This window comes from Oryctolagus cuniculus, chromosome 1 (assembly GCF_964237555.1).
Source record: "Oryctolagus cuniculus chromosome 1, mOryCun1.1, whole genome shotgun sequence".
In the NCBI taxonomy this organism is placed as follows: Eukaryota; Metazoa; Chordata; class Mammalia; order Lagomorpha; family Leporidae; genus Oryctolagus; species Oryctolagus cuniculus.
This window is the reverse complement of record NC_091432.1, coordinates 196,987,955-197,011,770: the sequence shown is the minus strand read 5'-3', so window position 1 is coordinate 197,011,770 and position 23,816 is coordinate 196,987,955. Positions and strand designations below refer to the sequence as shown.

General features: G+C 42.5%; 1 protein-coding gene across 30 annotated transcripts in view; it reads left to right on the top strand.

Annotated features, from left to right (window-relative positions):
- Positions 1–23,816, top strand: part of UBAP2 (ubiquitin associated protein 2) — a 112,325-nt gene that overhangs the window by 36,522 nt on the left and 51,987 nt on the right. For 24 of the 30 annotated variants that reach the window (XM_070053388.1, XM_051856871.2, XM_070053385.1 and 21 more), the window contains 4 exons: positions 7,157–7,234; positions 9,721–9,831; positions 14,423–14,576; positions 17,100–17,177. In XM_070053388.1, the coding sequence (XP_069909489.1) occupies positions 7,157–7,234; positions 9,721–9,831; positions 14,423–14,576; positions 17,100–17,177 (421 nt within the window). Of the gene's footprint in view, positions 1–7,156; positions 7,235–9,720; positions 9,832–11,468; positions 11,624–14,422; positions 14,577–17,099; positions 17,178–18,076; positions 18,130–23,816 lie in introns of those variants that run through there. The other 6 variants (XM_070053437.1, XM_070053442.1, XM_070053397.1 and 3 more) reach the window with 5 other exon arrangements.

The following is a 23,816-nucleotide window of genomic DNA, read 5'->3' as shown; positions in this document are numbered from 1 at the left end:
CTGCACTCCCTGGCCACAGCAGAGAGCTGGCCTGGAAGAGGGGCAACCGGGACAGAATCCGGCGCCCCGACCGGGACTAGAACCCGGTGTGCCGGCGCCGCAAGGCGGAGGATTAGCTTAGTGAGCCGTGGCGCTGGCTTAAGTTGGTTCTTAAATGCCTTTGGCCTTGGTCCTGGTAATCAGTAATAGTGTCTGCACAAACTGATATGACAGCATACTGCAAACTAAGGATGTATGTCTTCTGCTTTGACCATGGAATCAGCTATTGCTGTAAGGAGCCTTGGTTTCTTTTACAAAGAAATTATATTTAATGACTTTAATCTGATTGGTGGGGGTGTTCATTATTACTGTGGTTTTGTTTTTTGTAGAACTGGTCAGTGGGCAGGGCTTTGACATAAGCTTTTAAAATAAAAGCTTATTTTCATTTTTAATTGAAAGAGAGTGAGAGAGCACTTCCATTTGCTGATTCAATTGCTTAAACTTGGTCTAGGCCAGAAGGAACCCAGGATTCTGGATTTTAATCTGGATCTGTTATGGGTGACCTGGACCCAAGTACTTCAGCCATCATCAGCTGCCTCCCACACTATACATTAGTAGGAAGCTTGATCAGAAGTATAGTTACTGGAACCAGGCATGTTGACGTGTGATGCAAACATCCCAAGTGGTACCTTGACTGCTCCTCTAAACCTTTGGTCCTGAATTTTTTATTTAAAAAAAAAATTTTTTTTAAGGTTAATTACCTCAGATTTTAATAGTTAATGCCTGCATCTCAAATGGGCACCGGTTTATGTCCTGGCTGCTCTACTGGCAACCTGCTAATGATCTGGGAAAAGCAGAGGAAGATGGCCTAAGGCCTTAGGCCCCTGCTACCCACTTTTGAGGCTTGGAAGAAGCTGCTGGCTTTGGTCTGGCCTAGCCCCAGCAACATTTTGTGGCCATCTGGGGAATGAACCAGCAGATGAAAGATCGATCTCTCTCCCCTTCTCTCTCTGTAACTCTGACTTTCAAATTAATAAATAAATCTTTAAAAAAAAATCAACCCCCCTTATGCACATAGGAATAACAGTACTTCTATAGTTTGTTCCTCCTATTACCCCAATGTCTCCTGTCCAGCATTGTTTTATTTATATGAATAGTTCTAGACTTGGAGAAATGGGGGTGGCTTCTTTTACCTTCTGGACCCTCCATAGATGCTAATTTGTTTTTATAAATATTCCTGGTCAGCAACATCAGGATTCAACACTCTAAATTTTTAAATGCTTTACTGGAGCAACAAAATGTGTCTCCATATCTGTAACATACCTGTAACAATTTTATGGATTTAGAACTTGTGACTATTCTTGAAGTCAGTAGAGACAGCAAATATCTAATCAAGTATTTTCTGTATCCTTTTTTCAAGGATATTGATTTATTCAGTTTGACCCACTTTTGTAGGAGGAAGATCAGACTAAGGGCTTTATTCTTTTTTATTTTTTTAAGGACTTTATTCTTTACCATTACCAGTCACAATTAAAGCAAGAAGCATCTTCTGTGTGGACCAGATAAATGCTTGCATTCCTTTTACCAAACAGAGATCTCATACAAAACTTTTTTTTTTTTTAAGTTATGCAAGTTTCATACATTTCATATTTACAGATTTAGGAACAACCATGTTTGTTTTTTGTAGTTTGCTTCCATATAATGTTTCATCACTATTCTGGGAACCATCGTCAGCTGTCACTCCTAGCATTAAACAGCTAATGTTTTGTTGTCTGTAGTAAATTAATTACTTTGCTAAGGTTTAATAATTTGTCTTTTGCTTTCTTCTGTCAAAGTATGTGAACTTTTCTGTATGGTAGTCTTAATATATGACTATAAGGTGACCTCAATTAATGGCCTTAATAACATATTATACTTGATAGAGATGACCTTCCGTTGAAAAAGCGATTAGTGTGGCAGCCAGAGTCAACCCAGGTGTCAGGTTGGTGCAGCTGCTTCTAGCAACAGCCTTTCATGGCACCTGAATTTGTTCTGTCTTGAAGAGATTCTCTACTGTCTTCCTTTTTAATATTTGCACATATTGCTTATGTACTTCTTATGTATTGTACTTTCTCCAATTTTTAAAAAAATTTTTAAAGGTTTATTTATTTATTTGAAAGAGTTACACAGAGAGAGAAGGAGAGGCAGAGAGAGAGAGAGAGAGAGAGAGGTCTTCCATCCGCTGGTTCACTCCCCAGTTGGCCACAATGGCTGGAGCTGTGCGGATCCAAAGTCAAGAGACTGGAACTTCTTCCAGGTCTCCCACGTGGGTGCAGGATCCCAAGGAACTGGGCCATCTTCTGCTTTCCCAGGCCGTAGCAGAGAGCTTGATGAGAAGCGGAGCAGCCAAGACTCGAACCGGTGCCCATATGGGATGCCGGCACTGCAGGCTGTGGCTTTAGCCGCTATGCCACAGCTCTGCCCCCACATTCATTTATTTTTAAAATTTTTATTTATTTGAGGGAAGGGGGAAGAGATACAAACTGAGAAGGGATAGCACTCTCAGATCTGCTGGTTCACTTTCCATGCCCTGCAGCCTTGGCCAGGGCCCAAGCTAGGATTCATGCACACTCCCACAGGGCTGGCAGGAACCCAGCTGCTGCCTCCCAGGGTCTGAACTGGGCGGAAGTTGCAGTCAGTGGTTGGAACTGGTAATCTCAGGCACTGTCATGTGGGGTGTGGGCTTCTTAACTGGTATCTTATTTACTAGGCTTACTGCCCACTCTAAATATTGGCGAGTTTGAAGAAATATATTATTGTATAAAATATTTCCTTTGTATTTTTAAATGATAAAAATATTTTATTGTCTAAAATATTCTTCAGTTTGGGACTATCTGGTTCCTCATGATTAGATTCAGACTATGGCTCTCCAGTGGAATACCACATAATGATACTGGGTATTTCCTAGAGAGCCACCCCTGGAGTCATGTTGATTTGTTGCTCGTTGATGCTGTTGATTTTTAGCTGTTAGTCCAGATTTTGTCCGTTTTCTCTATTTTTTGTTACTGTGTTTCTTTTAACAACTAACAGTCTGTCTCTGGGGAGACTCTTTGAAACTAGATGCAATTAGCCAGTTTCTCCTTGGGTGAGGGTTGTGGCATAGAGGGTAAACTGTCACTTGGGATATCCTCATCCCATATCAGAGTACAGGCTTCAGTCCTGGCTACTCTGCTTCCATTCCAGCTCCTGCTAGTGAACCTGGAAAGCAGCAGCAGATGACTCAAGTGTTTGAGTCTGTGCCACTCACTGGCTGGCTCAGCCCCACCTGTTGTGGCCATTTGGGGTGTGAATCAGCAGATAGAAGATCTCTTTGTCTCTCCCTCTCTTTCATTCTACTTTTTTTTTTTTTTTTTTTTTTTGACAGGCAGAGTGGACAGTGAGAGAGAGAGACAGAGAGAAAGGTCTTCCTTTGCCGTTGGTTCACCCTCCAATGGCTGCCGCGGCCGGCGCGCTGCGGCCGGCGCACCGCGCTGATCCGATGGCAGGAGCCAGGAGCCAGGTGCTTTTCCTGGTCTCCCATGGGGTGCAGGGCCCAAGCACCTGGGCCATCCTCCACTGCACTCCCTGGCCACAGCAGAGGGCTGGCCTGGAAGAGGGGCAACCGGGACAGAATCCGGCGCCCCGACCGGGACTAGAACCCGGTGTGCCGGCGCCGCAAGGTGGAGGATTAGCCTAGTGAGCCGCGGTGCCGGCCTCATTCTACTTTTAAAATAAAAAATAAATCTTAAAAAAAAAAGCTGCTTCTTATCAAACATTCCTCCTTAGAACTCATATTCCTTCTTTGTCTTACACAATGTTCATTATGTTGGTTATAAAATAGGAATGTTTTAACTCTACTGCTCTCCCTGTTGTGTCTTTATCTTACCGTATTTTATTCATCCTGTATTTTTGTAAGTTTACTATTACTACTGATTTCAGAAATTAAAGAGAACATTCTGATTAAAATGACTTTTTCTAATTGAGAATACCCATTTTCAAGAAGGTTTGGAGAAAGTAGGCTTTTACTGCTGGATCAGTGTACGTGTTTCTGTAGAGTGTTTTTGAGCATAGTGTCCATTTTTTAAGCTTGAGACTGCAGGAGTGGAAGGTATTGGTACTAGTGCTACTTTCATTCAGAAAAGGTTTTTGTTACTCCAAACCCAAATTCTACCATGGCAATGCCGGATATCCGGAGCTCATCTTCCCTGTTGGGTTTCCCTTTTATCTCATCCAGGCATGATGCTGTTGGTCCTCTGGACTGCAGTACTGGGTCGTGGAAATGATGGCCTGATGTGCAGGTTGGAACAAGGAGAGTTAGACTCTTAATTTATACTGGGAAGGATTGAGGTGAAACTGTCAGTGGGTGTGGCCACAGTTTCTGACAATCATCTTTCTGAGTCCCTTAGCAGCACGGTAGCAGGAAAATTGGGGTCACAGCTGGCATAGATAGGAATGATGGGATTGACTATTAGATTGGCCGAAATAGGCCCAAACAGCTGGAGGTTGTGCAATCACCCACCCACATGGTCTGTGAGGGCCTTGTGCAAAGTGTTGTATAATGGGAAAAAAGCGACCTCCTCCGCACCTTAGTCCTCATTCAAAATGAATATGTATATATTAAAAAGCTGAATAGAGGCTGGCGCTGCGGCTCAATAGGCTAATCCTCCACCTGCGGCGCCGGCATGCCGGGTTCCAGTCCCACTTGGGGTGCCAGATTCTGTCCTTGTCGCTCCTCTTCCAGTCCAGCTCTCTGCTGTGGCCTGGGAGTGCAGTGGAGGATGGCCCAAGTGCTTGGGCCCTGCACCCCATGGGAGACCAGGAGAAGCACCTGGCACCTGGCTCCTGACTTCGGATCAGCATGGTGCCCCGGACGCAGCATGCCGGCTGCAGCGGCCATTGTGGGGTGAAGCAACGGCAAAGGAAGACCTTTCTCTCTCTCTCTCTCACTGTCCACTCTGCCTATTATAAAAAAAAAGCTGTAAAGAAAAGCTGTTCTTAGGTCCTTGTGGTTTTTCTACCCTAAACTCATTCTTCTTAAGATATTTGTATTGAGAGTATAGAATTTAGTTAACAAGGGTAACTTTTTCTTAAAATTATTTTGATGTAATTCTAGATTTTCCAGAAAATTGGAGAGACAGTACAGAGAATCCCGTTATATGCTTTACCTAATTTCTCTGTGGTCATTATCGGTACTTTTGTAAAAATTAAGAATGCAAATTGATGTGTTACTATTAAGTCATTCTCCAAAAGAATGATTTTTTGTATTTTAAAGATTTGTTTGTTTGTTTATTTATTTATTGACAGGCAGAGTGGACAGTGAGAGAGAGAGACAGAGAGAAAGGTCTTCCTTTGCCGTTGGTTCACCCTCCAATGGCCGCCACGGCCGGCGCGCTGTGGCCAGTGCACCGCGCTGATCCGATGGCAGGAGCCAGGTGCTTCTCCTGGTCTCCCATGGGGTGCAGGGCCCAAGCACTTGGGCCATCCTCCACTGCACTCCTGGGCCACAGCAGAGAGCTGGCCTGGAAGAGGGGCAACTGGGACAGAATCCAGCGCCCCAACCGGAACTAGAACCCGGTGTGCCGGCGCCGCAAGGTGGAGGATTAGCCTAGTGAGCCGCGGCGCCGGCCAGATTTGTTTATTTATTTGAAAGGCAGAATTACACATAGGAAAGGAGAGGCAGAGAGAGAGGTTTTCCATCTGCTGGTTCACTCCCCAGTTGGCCACAACATCCAGAGTTGGGCCAATCCAAAGCCAGGAGCCAGGAGCTTCTTCAGAGTCTCCCATGTGGGTGCAGGGGCTTGGGCCATCTTCTGCTTTCCCAGGCCATAGCAGAAAGCAGGATCAGAAGTGGAGAACCCGGACTTGAACCGGCGCCCATATGGGATGCTGGCACTGTAGGTGGCAGCTTTACCTGCTACGCCACAGCGCCGGCCCCATGACTTTTCTTTTTTTTAACTTCTTTTTATTTCCACGGAAACCTCAAGCATTCAGTGTTTTGATTAAAAAACAGAATTTTGATTGAAAAATTTACTGGAAGAGAGTTTTCTGTAATAGTGACTAAAGTTTTTTTTTTTTTTTTAAATAAGATTTATATTTTTGAAAGACTTAGAGAGAGGTAGGTGAGGACAGGGGTTCTTCATCTGCTGGTTCACTCCCAAGATGGCCACAATGGCCAGTGCTGGGCCAGGGTGAAGCCAGGAGCTTCATTGGGTCTCTTGTGTGGGTGGCAGGGAGCTATGTTGGAAGTATAGCATCTGGGACTGAACTAGCGCCCATATGGGTTGCTGGTGTTGCAAGTGGTGGCTTAATACACTACACCACAAATGTGGTCCCAGCAAGTTTTTTGTGTAACTGAAAAGTTTTAAAATTTTTGTTTAATAAATATCAAATATTTTCTGTTTAGCAAAAATAAGTTTGTGTCTTCAGAACTGACTGAGATACTTATTTGCTTTTAGTAGCAGAGTTTTTTTGGTTTGATGCCAGGGCTGATTCTAAGCCTGAGTCTGGGCACCATTGTCTGTTGCTTTCTCTTGTCCTGGTTCCCTGCCTCCCCAAGAGAAAGAAAATTCAGATAAGCCTTATGACCTGTGAAGAGGAGAAGAATCTTACACCATTTCTCCAAAGGATTGGTCCTTTATGTTCCTTGATTTGATACTTACCAGTCTTACAGAGAAGTGTAAACCCCACCTGCCTTTTTATAATAAAAGATTGGTTATTTGAAAAGCAGAGTTAGAGAGACAGGGAGAGATAAATAAAGATCTGCCATCTGCTAGTTACTCCCCACATGGCTGCAATGGCCTAGGCTGGTTCAGGCTGAAGCCAGAGCCAGGAACTTCATCCCGACTCCTCAGTGGATAGAAGGGGCACAAGCAGTTAGGCCAGGCCATCTGCTGCTGCTTTTCCCAGATGGTTAGCAGGGAGCTGGATTGGAAGTGCAGCATCTGAGACATGAACTGGTACCCATATAGGATGCCAGCTTTGCAGGTAGCAGCTTAACTCACTACACAATGCCAGGCTCTTTCCCCGCCAGCTTTTTAAAATCAATTAGTATTTCTGTTCATTGAGGTGCTGTAGTGCTTGAGAGCCTTATTTGGCCCAGATTTTGGCAAGTAACAGGTCTTTGGTCCTCATGTTTTTAATAATTGTATGTGTTTTGCAGGCAACAGCTGAACAGATGCGCCTCGCCCAAGTGATCTTTGATAAGAATGATTCGGATTTTGAAGCTAAAGTTAAGCAGGTGTGTATTTGGCAAAAGGATAGTATCATGTTTGTAATGTATTGTTACTGTGCTTCAACAAATTATTTCACTGAGGATTTCATTTTTAAAGTATGGCTCTTAGTCTCCATTCATGTCTACGTATTGGATTTTCACTTGTGAATAAATACTTTAAGGTAACCAGGTGAAGGAATTGGATATGTTCATCCTGTTCACAGAGTATTTTTCAGTTACTAGTGATTACATGGAACTTTGGGCTACACATTTGTGAAGGCACAATGCCACTTTCTATACACCTGTGCATAGAAAATATATTTAACATTTGGTACATTCTCAGAATATTTTGCTTAATTGTCATTTCAAACGTGGGTGTGATTCCAGACTTTCATTGGGAAAGTATAAAATTGAGTGTCAGGGTAATGTCTTCATTCACAGCTTTAGTAATAGGTGTACTTGATAATTTAATCCTAATTTTGAACCCTTCATTAGTAACTAACTTTGCCTTTGAGATTCCAGAAATTGGGCTGTGCCCTCTGCCTCAGGGTCTGATATTCCAATGCTTGGAACACATTATCTTCCAGTAACTGAGTTTCCTAGAGTGTACATTAGTGCTTCATTATGTGAACTCTCGGGGCCGGTGCCATGGCTCACTTGGTTAATCCTCCGCCTGTGGCGCCAGCATCCCATATGGGCGCTGGGTTCTAGTCCTGGTTGCTCCTCTTCGAGTCCAGCTCTCTGCTGTGGCCTGAGAGGGCAGTGGAGGATGGCGCAAGTGCTTGGGCCCTGCACCTGCATGGGAGACCTGGAGGAAGCACCTGGCTCCTGGCTTTGGATTGGCGTAGTCTGGCCCTAGCAGCCATTTGGGGGGTGAACCAGCAGAAGGAAGACCCTTCTGTTTCTCTCTCTCACTAACTCTGTCAAATAAAAAAAATATTATGTGAACTCTCTGTTCTTACTTATAGTTGCCAACATCAGGCTAATAGTAGGTTTTTCGGAACGTCACAAAAAATATTCATTAAAAATCATAGAACTCATTTCCTTGAATGAGATCTATGTAAATTTGCAAAATAACAAATTCTCTTTCCTTTTATCTTAATAGTACAACAGAATATTGGTTTAGGATTTCAGGTGATCAAGGCCAGTTCCCCCCTCTTAATTAATCCAATCATAGGACATTATGATGCTTACCATCCTAATCATTTTATGTTGCAAGCTTTCAGTTAGTGTAGATCACTGATAAAAATCTCACATTGCTGTAGATAGTCAAAAACTGAAGCATTAGAAATCTGTAGAGTTCGTACAACTTTTGTTAAACTTGATAAAATGACAAGACAAAAATGGAGAGACCGAATGGTGTAATGAGAAGGGCTCGGATTATGAGATCAGGGGACCTGGGTTCTAGATATGCTTTGCTGTTGATTAGTTTTATGAATTTAGACATATCCTTTAAAATGTTGGAGTTGAACTTTTTTTTAAAGTTTACTTGGATGATTGGGCAGTACAGTTATTTATTTATTTTTTAAAGATTTATTTATTTATTTGAAAGAGTTACACAGAGAGGAGAGGGAGGAAGGGAGGTCTTCCACCCGCTGATTCACTCCTCAAGTGGCCACAATGGCTGGAGCTGTGCCAATCTGAAGCCTGGAGCCATGAGCTTTTTTCGGGTCTCCCATGCAGGCCCAAGGACCTGGGCCATCTTCTGCTTTCCTAGGCCGCAGCAGAGAGCAGAATGGGAAGTGGAGCAGCTGGGACTAGAACCGGCGCCCATATGGGATGCCGGCACTTCAGGCCAGGGTGTTAGCCCGCTGCTCCACAGCACTGGCCGCATTGGAGTTGAGCTTTATGAACTTCAGCTGGTACATATTAAAATAGTTAAAAGTAGTTAAAACACAGCAGATACTTGAAATGATATTTGGGAAGCCTGTTGGGTCTAATCTGGGTCTGTTCTATTAACGAAAATGTTAAGTGGCTTAGTCTCCTTTTCTAAGGGAACAGACTGAGATTTCTTTGATTACTTGAAACACAGCACCCTGTTGAAGCTCTTTGAGAAAATGTATGTGAGATATTCAATATATAACTAATGTAAGGAATTTCATTCCTGTGAAAATATTTAGATTGGATTTTTCCAATATATTTTTGCATATACTTATGTACCATTAATATTGTAATTCCGAAGTTTGGGAATTCCATGCCATTGAATGAAGCATGAGTAGTTAGATACCTGGTTTTGGGGTATACTTAGGTATGTGGTACTGATTAATAAACTGATAGATACATGGTTACCTTGGAGCAGAGTTGATTTGTAGTTTAATTCTATCAGTCTTACTGAAAGGACATGGCTACCTAGCCACAGGAAAACATACATGTTCTTAGGTTGTAAATTCAGTTTGGACGTTGCCATTTTCATGTAGCAGGATTGCATAATTTTTGTATTTGTATAGAAGAAGCTCTATATCATGTTCCATTTTTCGGTTCCCTCTAACCATTTTTTTTGATACTTTCATTAGCTTATGGAAGTGACGGGAAAAAATCAAGATGAATGCATAGTGGCCCTACATGACTGTAATGGAGATGTGAACAAAGCTATCAACATATTGCTGGAAGGGAATTCAGACACGGTAAATATTACTACTTGATTTGCAGTGCTAAGATTTGTCTTCAACTCTGTATTGTATTTTTTTTTTTTTAAGTTCATTTATTTAGTTTTTTCAAAGTCACAGAGAGAGAGAGAGGGAAGGAGAGACAGAGATCTTCCATCCACTGGTTCACTCCCCCAGATGGTTGCAACCAGCCAAGGCTGGTCCAGGCCAAAGCCCAGATTCAGGAACTTCATCTGGATCTCTTAAAAGGTAGTGGGGGCCCAAGTTCTTGGGCCATCTTCTGCTGCTTTCCTAGGCACATTAGCAGGGAGCTGCATCAGAAGTAGAGCAGCCAGAACTGAAACCAGCACCCATATGGGGTGCTGGTGCTGCTGACCATGGCTTAACCTGCTATGCCACAGCACTGGTACCCTGTATTGATTGAATTTTGAACTTCACCTTCATTGAGAGTAAGGGTTAAGGGGCTATCGCTGTCATGCCATATTTGTTTAAGTTTCAGAAAGAAGAACCTGAAATGAATTTGTTGTTGTTATGTATGGTTTCTTTTTGTAGAATCTGAATACTTGAAAGAGAACTTGGTCATCTATTCTACTGTTCCATAGTTTCCAAAATTCTTTCGGTTGATGGACATTTTACCTCGTGAAAAAAACTTCTCTTGGCTTCACTCGTATTTCGTCACTTCTAACTTGTATCTCGAGACTAATAGAAAATCAGGATGTGCTAGTACATCTCCTTATGTGTGGACATTCTACAGACACATTCTCAGGACACTTTGATACATACACACACAGATACACACATATAATAAGAAAATAAGTTTTGTTGTTTAACATTTAGTAAATGTATAGGTAAACTAACACTCTTCCTTTTGGTTTTAGGAGCTATGCTACTAAAGCTTCATTAGGCAGTTGTCAGCCCTAATCTTTGGATTCCTACGTGTAGATTGTTCAGACTTTTATTTGAATTTTTAGGTTGAGGGAGTCATTTCAGAGAATATAGAAACATCTGGTGATTCACCTAAAAGAGGATACAAAGGTGAAGACATCAACAAGGGCCTCCTTGTCAGGGTTTCCAGTTTCAGTTTCTATGTTCAGTGAATCCAAAGCAGATGGTTGTGGGCTAAGTATTAGAGAATAATGCTGAAATGTTACATAAAAATCGTTTCTTTGGTTACCCCTTGAACATAGATATTTTATAATGGTGGCCAGAACTTTTGTTTTCAAACAAAAGTTTCAAACAAAACTTTGTTTTCCCAAGAGGAGAAAACAGCAAAGGAGAGCCTGAATACAGTCGTAGAAGAGTAGATTAGAGGTTAGTAGTCTGGGGGCCCTAAGAGAGGTGGGCAGAATGGAGGTACAGAGGCAGATTCCTTGTGAAATCCTGGTTGGTTCAGGACCATTCTGTTGGTAACATTTTAAAATTCTGATTGTACTGTTTCTTACCTGGCTGTTGACCACAACAGCCATGGCTAACCAGCTGTAACAACCATTTCCTTGACTGAGGTACAGTGAATTTGAGTGAGGGTGACAGAATGTAAACACTGTAGGGTTGCTAGGAGCAAGAGTGTTTCATAAACCCGTGAAGGCAAGCACGTCTTGTCTTGTCTTGTCTTGTCTTGTTGGCTAACCTTACTGTGCGCCAGCGTCTTTTGGAACAAAGTTTCTGCGTTGGAAGGTGTTAACATGGAATTGTCCACAATATTTTTAAGGATGAGTTTGTTTTTCTCTTGTAACAGTAGTTATCACAGAGCAAAATAGGGAATATGATCCTAAGTGCTGAGCATCTGGCTTCATCTTCATGTTTTGTTTGGGTGAGAAAATTGTTTTGAGTTGTCAGTCCCTTGTATCAACCTACTTGTTTATTTTTAGTATGTTGTTTGTGTTGGTAGTTCAAGGTAAAACTGAAAGGGTGAACTAACTGGCTTTGAAACTTGCTTTCCTGATTACTAACATATGTCTCAGAGTTTCTTCAGACCCATTCTGTAAGTACTAAAATAGGAATGATGAATGTTGCCGAAGGTTCTTTTGGTAATCTTCCATAATTATTTGGCTCATGTTGAAAGCCTGTGTGTATGCTTTTGCAGATAGTTGTGCAAGTATGTGATAATGTCTTTTTTTGTTTAATTTTTTTAACAGTTATTTATTTGTTTGAAGGTCAAAATTAGAGCCAGGAGCTTCTTCTGGGTCTCCCACATGGGTGCAGGTGCCCAAGGACTTGGGCCATCCTCTGCTGTTTTCCCAGGCACATTAATAGGGAACTGAATTGAAAGTGGAGCAGTCAAGACCCAAACCACTGCCCACATGGGATGCTGGCATCGCATGTGGTGGCTTCACCCACTATGCCAGAGCACCAGCCCAATAGCTACTTCTAACATTTTCTTCAGGCTTCTAATTGAATGAAAAATAAAATCCAATTCCATATGCTATTTGCTAAGGATTTGCTTTAATTCTATGAAGAATCTCTTTTTGTAAGCACCAGTGTAACTATTTAAATGACTACATACTACGTACTTCTCTCTTTATAGATTTACTACTTTTGGAATCTTCTGCCTTAGTGTGTTGATCATCTGTACATAAATTTCCATATAATTACCAAATTATATCTTTCTAATAGGAAGATCCAGCAGTAGAATTGCTGTCAAAAAGTGTACATCAATTGAAATTTGAGTATTGTCAGGGTAGGTGCATGCTCACCAGAATTGTATGAGAATACCTGATTGTTACACCATCACTATCAGGTGTCATCTTTAATCTTTATCACAGCTTAGAGTTGGAAAATAACTTGTATAATTTTCACTTCCAGTCTTTTTATATCTAATTAAATCTATGAGCTCATGAGAGAAATGTACAGAAATATCATTTAAAAATTACCTGAAGCAGGGCCAGTGCTGTGGTGTAGTGGGTAAAGCCATCATCTGCAGTGCCAGCATCCCATCTGGATGCTGGTTCTAGTCCCGGCTGCTCCTCTTCCAATCCAGCTCTCTGCTGTGGCCTGGGAAAGCAGTAGAAGATGCCCAAGTCCTTGGGCCCTGTACCCACGTGGGAGACCTGGAAGAAGCTCCTTGCTCCTGGCTTTGGATCAGCCCAGCTCCAGTCGTTGTGGCCAATTGGGGAGAAAATCAGCAGATGGAATACCTCTCTCTCTCTTTCTCTCTGCCTCTAATTCTCTCTCTGTGTAACTCTTTCAAGTAAATAAACAAATCCTTAAAAAAATTACATGAAGCTGGCTTTCACTGTTTGGAAATAATTCTCTTATCATTTGAATTTTATTTTATTAATTTCCAGGCTTGTGTTTATTTGAATATAGAGTATTGATAATTTTCTCAAGATTTTTCAGTTTAAAATAGTTATTAATGTTATTTGGGATTAAGTCACTTGTGAAAAAGCAATTAGGAACTAGTGGAGTGGGGTTTACCTTAATATATACCCTGGTTGATATTCTGTTCAGAATGTAACGTCTTACTCTCTCAGTACCATCGCATATAAATATGTGTGTGTGTGTGTGTGTGTATGATTATATTTGCTATCACAGGTGGAGGAAAGATAAGGGAGATCATATAAATCAATAGAATAATTTTTTGGAGGTTGAAATTTTCTTTTTTTAAAAAGATTCATTTATTTATTTGAAAGGCAGAGTTATAGAAGAAAGAGAAAGAAATAGTCAATCCTCTGGTTATAATCCTGGCTATAATGGCCAGGGCTGGGCCAGGTTGAAGCTAAGAGGCAGGAGATTCAGCTGGGTTTCCTATGTGAGTGCAGGGACCTCAGCACTTGGACCATCGGCTGCTGCTTTCCCAGGTACATTAGCAAGGAGCTGGATCAGAATTGGAGCAACCAGAACTTGAACTAACACTCAGGTGGGCTCCCAACTTTGCAGATGGCTGCTTAATCCTCTGCTCCACAGTGCCAGCCCTCTATATAGTTTTGTAGCCTTTGAAATACAAATAGTTTTTTTTTTTTTTTTTTAAAAGTTTGAAATAATCTATTGCTAGTTTGAAAGTCTACATCTGATTGAGGTGGGGTGGTATAGAGCAGGAGCTTGGGAAGTGGCTATCTAGTGGGAAAACCGTATGTTGCCAGGTCAGCTAATGGATTTAATTACTGGCTCTATCTAGCAGCAGGGGTTTAGCAGATTAGTCACCTTTATCAACAAAATAGCAGAGGGGCTGGTGTTGTAGCATAGTAGGTGCCTATCCCATGTGGGAACCGGTTCAAGTCTTTGCTGCTCCTTTTCTGATCCACATTTCCGTTATGGCCCGGATAAGCAGCAGAAGGTGGCCCAAGTGCTTGGGCCCCTTCTCCCACCTGGGAGACCCAGAAGAAGCTCCTGCCTTCAGTTCTGTCCAGCTCCAGCCGTTGCAGCCATTTGGGGAGTGAACCAGCAGATGGAAGACCTTTCTCTCTGTCTCTCCCTCTCTTTTTCTGTAATTCTACTTCTCAAATAATCAAATAAAACCTTAAAAAATACAGTTTTAGAACTACATGGAAAAGAATTAGTATAGAATAGAAAGCCAGTTAGCTACGTGTCACAGGATATTAGGATGCATGCATGCTCAAATTGTTCGCACTTTGAATGACTGACTACTCTTAATACCTTTTCTCTTCGATAGACTTCCTGGGAGACTGTAGGGGGGAAGAAGAAAAATTTAGGAAAAGAAAGTTCAGAAAACAAAGAAAATAGAGAGAAAAGAAATGAGAAAGAACCGAGTCGAGGACGTGGCAACACCAACAGGAAAGGACGTGGTGGTAATCGTGGCAGAGAGTGTAAGTACGGGCTTCCCCTTCAACCTGTTGTGAGTTTGCTTTGTTTATTTATTCCAAACAGCTGAAAGGCTAGTCCTAAGAATGCTCATGAGTCCATTTCCATTTCTTTAATGCAAAATTTGTCCTAATAATTACAACTAATAATGAGCAGCAGCTAGTTAGTTGCATTACATGTTTGAGAGTGTCATTCAATATTAGTTGAAACTTTTTTTTTTTTTTTTAAGTATTTTTGAATGGGAGAGTGAGAGAGAGACAGAGATCCTACACCTGCTGGTTTATTCCCCAAGTGGCCACAGTAGCCAGGGCTTGGGCCAGGCTGGAGGCAGGAACTCATCTGGGTCTTCCATGAGGGTAGCAGGGATCCAAGCACTTGGACCATCATTTGCTACCTCCACATGAATCAGCAGGTAGCAAGATTAGGAGTAGAGTACTAGGGACTCAAGCTCGTACTCAGATATGGGATGTAGGCAGCTACAGCAGCAGCCCAGCATTCTGTACCATGATGTCTCCCTGTATGAAACTGTTTTTTCCTGCTGGTGTTGTACTGTAGTGGGTTAAGCCACTGCTTGCAACACAGGTGTCCCAAATGGGCGGTAGTTCATTCCTGGCTGCTCTACTTTTAATGCTAATGCACCTGGGAAAGTCCTTGGGCCCCTGAACCCTCATGGGATACCCAGATGAAGCTCCTGGATTTGATGTGGCCCAGCCCAGCTATTGTGGCCATCTGGGGAATGAAACAATGGATAGAAGATCTTTATATTTTCCTCTTTCTCTAATGCTGCCTTTCAAATAAACAAAGCAAAAGACTTTTTCTTCGTTGGCTGATATGGATGGTATAGGTGAGATTTAGATTAACAGGAAAGTTGTTGAGTAAGTGCAGTTTTCTCATTACTTTCTATCAGAGTTAGGTTTTGGCATCATTTACCTAAAACAATCCTGTGTACTGTGCAGATGTACCAAGGTAGCTAAGTTATGAATGAGTGGGACATAATTTAGCATAATCACTTTAGAGACTTCAGTAGCTCATTTGTTTCATTGATGTATTGTACACCCTCAAATATATAGCAAATGACTAAAACAGGTAAAAATATTTGCCCTCTTAAAACTTGTCTTTCATTAAGGTAAAATGGGATGTAACAACAAATGAAATTAAAAAAATATTTATTTGAAAGGCAGAATTAGAGACAGAGAAAGATCTTCTATTTGCTGGTTCACTCCCTAAATGGCCACAAATAGCCAGGGCTTGGCCAGGCTGACTGTAGAAGCCTGGAACTCCATCCAGATCTCCTACATCTGAGGCAGGGGCCTAACTGCTTGGGACATGTGCTGCTGCTTTCCAAGGTGCATTTTGAGGCAGCTAGATCAAAAAAGTGGGGCAACTGGGACTTGAACCTGTGCCTTTATGGGATGCTGGCATCATAGATGGTGGCTTCATCCACGAAACCACAATGCTGGCCCTAAAATATTTTGTTAATATTTTAATGGAGCTATTAAAAACAGTAATTTTGAAGAACAAAGAAAATGAGATGACAATTTTGGAAAATAAAGTGCATTGCCAGAGAAGATCTGAGAAGGAATTTTGTAAGCCCTTAAAGTGATGCGTGGAGCAAGCATGCCAATAGGTCTCATGAAATCTCTGTATTGTAGAGTTATTAGGGCCAGTTTAGAGATGAGGAAAAGGAAATTCGACTCTCGGCATCTTCGAGAAAGCAAAGTAGAACAACCTGTGCAATAAAACTGTTGACTCCATATTTCACGGTATTGCTGTTTTGCTATTCTGAACCTTTTTGGGCTTTCATTGTAACTAATGAGCAAGTTTGGTGGTGGATTACTTAGTTGGATGATGAAAGTGGTTTTCTAAGCAAATTTATATTAGGGAAGCACAAGTCCATATAGATGAGAGAAAAATCAGTCTGGTATCTAAATTTCTTTTCAGAATTTTGACCTGTGAGTTAAGGAAGATGTACTGTCATTCAGTGTTTGAGAGTTATCTTTGTGTGTGTGTGTGTGTGTGTGTGTGTGTGTGTGAGACAGGCAGAGTGGACAGTGAGAGAGAGAGACAGAGAGAAAGGTCTTCCTTTGCCGTTGGTTCACCCTCCAATGGCCGCCGCAGCCGCCGCACCACGCTGATCCGATGGCAGGAGCCAGGTACTTATCCTGGTCTCCCATGGGTTGCAGGGCCCAAGGACTTGGGCCATCCTCCACTACACTCCCTGGCCACAGCAGAGAGCTGGCCTGGACGAGGGGCAACCAGGACAGAATCCGGCGCCCCGAGCAGGACTAGAACCCGGTGTGCCAGCGCTGCAAGGTGGAGGATTAGCGTAGTGAGCTGCGGCGCCGGCCTGAGTTACCTTTTTTTTTTTTTATTATCCTGTTACATTAATGTGAGTTCCTTGATGAAATTTTTGCCTTCTTTTTAGGCTATTTTTCATTTTGTCCTTGGGTCCATTAAGTGTCTGGTAAGGTTATGTACAGGAGGTTTAGAAAGAAAAGTAGATTTTTCTGCTCTTTTTCTTTTCCTAGTTAGAGGTGAAGAGAATGGAATTGATTGCAATCAAGGGGACAAACCTTCAGACCGTGGCAAGCGAGCACGTGGTAGAGGTAAGAACAAGAGGGAAGGAAGAGTGTGATCAGATGGAAGAAGGCAGGCTATTGCTTTCCTATGCTCTGATCTGACAAGGGGTGGCAGTGTCCTCCAAAAAATGACTGGTCTTCTAAAGTCTTATGATTCATTTGTGAATTCCTGTGAATGAACTCTTTGATTATATAATTTTGAAGAAACTGTTGATGCTTTTCAGATGAGCTGAGTAAGCCCTGACTCAGTTTAAGAATTTTTTTTTCTTTTTTTTTGGACATGCAGAGTAGACAGACAGAAAAGAGAGAGAAAGGTCTTCCTTTTCCATTGGTTCACCCCTCAATGGCCACTGTGGCCGGTGCACTGCACTTATCCGAAGCCAGGAGCCAGGTGCTTCTCCTGGTCTCCCATGCGGGTGCAGGGCCTAAGGACTTGGACCTTCCTCCACTGCACTCCTGGGCCACAGCAGAGAGCTGGACTGGACGAGGAGCAACCGGGACAGAATCCGGGGCCCCGACCGGGATTAGAACCCGGTTTGCTGGTGCCGCAGGTAGAGGATTAGCCTATTGAGCCGCGGTGCCAGCCAAGAATTTTTAAAATTTATTTGAAAGGCACAGACATGGATAGGGAGAATCTTCTATTGCTAGTTTATTTCCCACGTGCCTGCAGCTCCCAGGGCTGAACCATACCAAAGCCAGAAGTCAGTTCAGGTTTCCCGTTTCCCATGTTGGTGGCAGGGACCCCAGTAGTTGGAGCCATTATCTGCCACTTCTCAGGGTGAGTAGTAGTAGGAAGCTGGATTGTGTGGAATGAGGATTTGAATCTGGCACTCTGATGTGGCATGTGGGTGTTTGAACTGTTAAGTGAGCTCTCTGCCCCTATTTTTAGTAGCTGTAACTAATTTACATTTCTATCAACAGTATTTAGGGGTTCACTTTCTCTGTATTCCTGTCATCACTAAACTCTGACAGGTGTTAGGTGAGTATCTCATTGTGGTTTTGATTTGCATTTCTCCAATGGTGAGCAATGCTAGAGATTTTATCATGAACTTGTTGACTTTGTATGTCCACTTTCATGACATGTTTGTGTAAGTGCTTTGGCCATTTATAAATAATATGTTACCTTTTAATTTCCACTTTTCATTTGGAAGACAGAGAAATCTTCATTCTGTTGCTTCACTTCCCAAATGCCTGCGTTGGCCAGACTGGGTCTCCCATGTGAGTGACAGGGAACCTAGTACTTGGACAGTGACTGCTACCTCTCAGGATGCACATCAGTAGGAAGGTGGAGTCAGAAGTGGAGCTGGGGCTCGAGCTCAGAAACTCTGATCTGAGACCTGAGTATCCCAAGCAGTGGCTCCTTCCTCCTCCCCTTTCCTTCCCTCCCCTTCTTTCCCTTCTCCTTCCTTTCCTAGTCTTCTTATTAAGAAATGTTTCCCTGTAATGTGTTTATTATTTTAAAAAATGTTTTTAAATTTGTGTGTGTGTGTGTGTGTGTGTGTGTGTGAGAGAGAGAGAGAGAGAGAGAGTTCTTAGATCTACTGGTTTACTCTCCAGATGCCTGCGACAGTCATGGCTGGGCTTGGCCAAATCCAGAAGGCTGGTACTCAGTCTGGATCTCCCAGCTGCATGGCAAGGGCCCTCATACTGTACTTAGTATCACTTGCTGTCTCCTGGGGTGCACATTAACAGGAAACTGGGTTGGAACTGGAGCCAGGAATATAACCCAGGCGTTGGATATGGGATGTGGTGCCAGAACTGATGTGCAGCTGCCTGCCCCCAAAGCTGCTCTTTTTTTTTTTTTTTTTTTTTGGACAGGCAGAGTTAGACAGTAAGAGGGAGAGAGACAGAGAGAAAGGTCTTCCTTTTCCGTTGGTTCACCCCTCAATGGCCGCTGTGGCTGGCGAGCCAGGTGCTTCCTCCTGGTCTCCCATGCCGGTGCAGGGCCCAAGCACTTGGGCCATCCTCCACTCTGGGCCACAGCAGAGATCTGGACAGAATCCGGCGCCCCAACCGGGACTAGAACCGGGGGTACCGGTGCTGCAGGCGGAGGATTAGACTAGTGAGCCACGGCGCTGGCCATGCTTTTTTTTTTTTTTTTTTTTTTTTTTTAAGATTTATTTTATGTGAGATGCTGGTACTGTGGCTTAGTGAGTAAAAGCACCAACTACAGTGCTGGCATCTCAAATGGCCACCCCTTTGAGTCCTGGCTGCTCCATTTCTGATCAAGCTATCTGCCATGGCCTGTGAAAGCAGTAGAAGATGGCCCAAGTGCTTGGGCCCTGCAGCTCCTGAGAGACCTGGATTCGGATTGGCACAGCTCCGGCCATTGCGGCCATCTGAGGAGTGAACTGGCGGATGGAAGACCTCTCTCTCTCTGCCTCTCTGTACCTTTGCTTTCAAATAAATAAATAAATTTTTTTTTAAAAAAGATTTTATTTGAAAGGCAAAGTTACAAAGAGAGGTAGAGATAGAGAGTCCTGAAATAGCTGTAAAGACCGAAACTGTGCCAGGCCGAAGCCAGGAGCTTCTTTTGGGTCTCCCATGTGGGTGCAGGGGCCCAAGCAGGAAGCTGTATCAGATGTGGAGCCGCTTGGACTTAAACCTGTGCCCATAGGGGATGCTGGAGCTGCAGTCCAGGGGTTTAGCCTGTTGCACCACAGCTCAGGCCCCCAAAGCTGAATCTTCACTGATACACAGTGCCCAACCAGGAGTTATTTTAAGTTTGAAAAAGGCTAAGTGGGTCATAAATATTGCCTGGGACACCCATGATTCATATCTGCATGCCTGGAATTGACTCCCAGCTGCTAATGTGCACCTTGGGAGGCAGCAGGTGATCGTGTAAGTGGTTGTATCTGTGCCATAAGAAGGAGAGGCATGGTTTGAGTTCTGGACTTCTCAGTTCAGACTGTCCCAGCTCCAGTTGTTGTGAATAGGATTAGACTAAATCCATCTGTGGGAGACTCTGTCTTTGTCTCTTTTTGCCTCTTTCAATTCAGTTGAAAAAAAAAATTCTCTTAAAGGTATTATGAAATAGCATATTGGTAATATATGTTAAGAAATTTGGTAATATATGTTAAGAAACTCAATTGTTGTACAAAGAATGTCCTGTAATATGTGTTGCATGAATTGCAGGAAATTAAGTTCAATTAAATTACCCTTTGTATGCATATTTTTTTCTGTAACTTTTCCAGAATGTTTGCTCTGTGTTCTGAGGAGAAAGAATTAGTTTGAGTGATACTTAAAACAAATATATTTTGTGACTTGGGTGAAGTTTCTAGAGGAGTATGTTGTGAATTGTTATGTTTTTCTAAGAATACAGCAGTCTCTTTGGAGAGAGTAGTTGTTGTAGTGTGCTGTCTACAGTAATTTCGTAGTTTTTGCTTTCTGGAAACTTAAGAGTGCTGTTTGGAACTTTATAAATATTGACTATTCAAAGGTACTCAGCTACCAAATAAGTCATATTGTATTTTGTGTACAAAATGTTGAATTTGGCTTATTTAACTCTGAAAGATGCTGACTTAATTCTGAGATTAAATTGAAGGTCCTGTTAAAAGATTCAAGGTATTCTATGATAGGTTGTCACATGTTACATAATAAAAAAGAACAATTCTGTCTTCTCAGAGCTCAAATTGTTTACTGTTATGTATAGTCAAAAACACATTTTTGTGAAGAAAATTTCAGATTTACCATTGTCACACTAAAGCTAGAGAGAAGGTAAGCAAACTTGCTGAGGTACTCCTTGTTTCTACACTTTGGGACAGAAAAGAGATGGTAACAAAATGAATAGTCTGGCTTCACTGGCCAGTAGTTTCCTTTGCCTCCCTGGCAGGCAGTCACAGTTAATTAAGCCCAATGTTACATGCGTAATTGTTTTTGACCAGGCTATTCTAGTTAAAATATGCTTCTTGGAATTTCTTTCTTTCTTTCTTTCTTTCTTTCTTTCTTTCTTTCTTTCTTTCTTTCTTTCTTTCTTTCTTTCTTTCTTTCTTTCTTTCTTTCTTTCTTTCTTTCTTTCTTTCTTTCTTTCTTTCTTCTTCTTCTTTTCTTTTCTTTTCTTTTCTTTTCTTTTCTTTTCTTTTCTTTTCTTACTTGTTTGAAAGATAAAGTTACAGAGAAAGAGTGGGAGCTACAGAGAGAGATTGATGCTGATTCACTTTCTAAAATGACCACAACAGCTGGGGCTGGACCAGAATGAAGTCAGGAGCTTCGTCCAGGTGTCCTATGTGGGTGCAGGGGCCCAAGGGCTTGGGCCATTTTCCACTACTCTCCCAGGCACATTAGCAGGGAGCTGGATTGGAAATGGAGCAGGCAAGACTTGAACTGGTACCCATCTGGGATTCCAGTGTTGCAGGCAGCTGCTTAACTGCTGCGCCACAATGCTGGCTCTGGAATTACTTTGATTTCCACTGTTCACTTCCCAAATGGCCCCAAAAGTCAGGGTGAGGCCTGAGCCAGACCCAAGTCAGGGGCCAGGAACTTTATCCAGGTCTCCCACGTGACTGTAGGGGCCCAAACACTTGGACCATCCTTTGATGCATTCTCAGGTGCATTTACAGGGGGCTGGATTGGAAGTGGAGCAGCTAAAACTCATACTGGCATCCATATGGGAAGCTTAACCTGCTATACCTCAATGTGGTCCCCTGTTTATCTATTTTTAAGGATTTATTTGTTTGAAAGGTAGAGTTACAGAGAGGAGAAGAAAGAGAATGAGTATCTTCCATCTGCTGGTTCTCTCCCCAAATGTCCAGGAGGGCTGGAGGTGGGCCATGTCACAGCCGGGAGCCTGGAACTTCATCCTGGTCTTCCACCAGGATGGCTGGGGTTCAGACATTTCCCATTGCTTTCCTAGACTAATTAACAGAGTGTTGGATCGGAGGTGGAGCAGCCAGGACTCAAACTGGTAGGTAGTTGCAGGCAGTGCATAAACCTTTTTGCCACAGTATTGGCTCCTAATTTTTTTTATTCTTTCTTTCTTTCTTTTTTTTTTTTTTTTTTTTATTATTATTTGAAATGTAGTGAGACAACAGGAGACAGAGAGGTAGCATTTCCATCTGCTGATTCCCTCAAATGCCTGCAGCAGCCTGAGCCGTGGTGTTGCCAGGGTTTGGGAATTCAGTTTTGGTCAACTATGTGAGTGGTCAAGTACTAACTCTTGACCCTTTACCTTCTGCCTCCCATTCCTGCACATTAAAAAGAAGTTGGAACCAGAAGTGTAATAGTAAATCAGACTCAACGACTGATAAGTGATATGGGTTTCTCAAGAGGTGTCTAAAAGCCCTGTGCTAAGCACCCATTCTTTGCAGAACGTTTTGAATAATCCTCATACGTAAGAACCCAGAATTTACTATGAGGTTGAGAGTTTTCTTTTCTAGGGTATTAGATGCTTCTCCTGATTGTAATAAACATATTAGAGAAACAGTCAAATCTTTATGACAGCACTCCCATAACTGCATGATTGAGCCCTTTACTTTGTCCATTTGAGAGGAAGAATCTACCTTTAGGACTTTGGTTGCTTAGGGATGGGTAGCTCTTTTTTTTTTTTTTTTTTTTTTAAAGTTTTATTTACAGAGAAGCAGAGGCAGAGAGAGAGAGAGTGAGAAGTATTCCATCCGCTGGTTTAGTCCCTAAATGATCACAACAGCCAGAGCTGCACCAATCCAAAGCCAGGAGCTAGGAGCTTCTTCTAGGTCTTCCACGTGGGTGCAGGGGCCCAAGCACTTGGTCATTTGCTGCTGCTTTCCTAGGCCATAGCAGAGAGCTGGACTGGAAGTGGAGCAGCTGGGACTTGAACTGGTGCCCATATGGGATGCTCGCACTGCAGGCAGGGGCTTTACCCACTGTGCCACAGTGCTGACCCTGCAAAATGCAGCCTTTAAAGGTTGAAGCTTAACTTGTGTTATAAATGGAAGGGACTATGAAAAAAATCAGATAGGCACCAGTGTCGGTGGGAGTTAGAATGAAAATTTAACAATCTTTTAAAAGATCCCATATGGGCATCCCATATGGGTGCCAGTTCAAATCCTGCCTGCTCTACTAATGATCTAGCTCTCTGTTATGGCCTGGGAAAGCAGTAGAAGATGGCCAAAGTCCTTGGGCCCCTGCACTCACATGGAAGAACCAGATGAAACTCCTGGCTCCTGACTTCAGGCTTTGGCCTGGCCCAGCACTGGCTGTTGTGGCCATCCAGTGAACCAGTGGATGGAAAATCAATCTCTCTCTCTGCCTCTCTGCCTCTCCGCCTCTCCGCCTCTCCGCCTCTCCGCCTCTCCGCCTCTCCTTCTCTATCTGTGTATCTCTTTCACATAAATAAGTAAATCTTTTAAAAATTTAACTACTTGGTACTAGAGTTGATATTTATTTATTTATTTATTTATTTTGCTTTCATTTAAGCAGGTGAAATGAAAATAAGTAAACCTTAGGACTTACTATACAGTTTTTCTTAATTTCAAATGTCATAGATGAATTCTGCAAGGGATCTGCACTTTACTTTTTTTCCTGGTGCTCGTTTCCTGAATGTATGGTGAATATAAGAATTCCTTTTCATTTATAAACACTTTTTTTTTTTTAATTTGACAGGTAGAGTTACAGACAGTGAGAGAGAGAGAGAAAGGTCTTCCTTCTGTTGGTTCACTCCCCTAATGGCCACTACGCCAATCCGAAGCC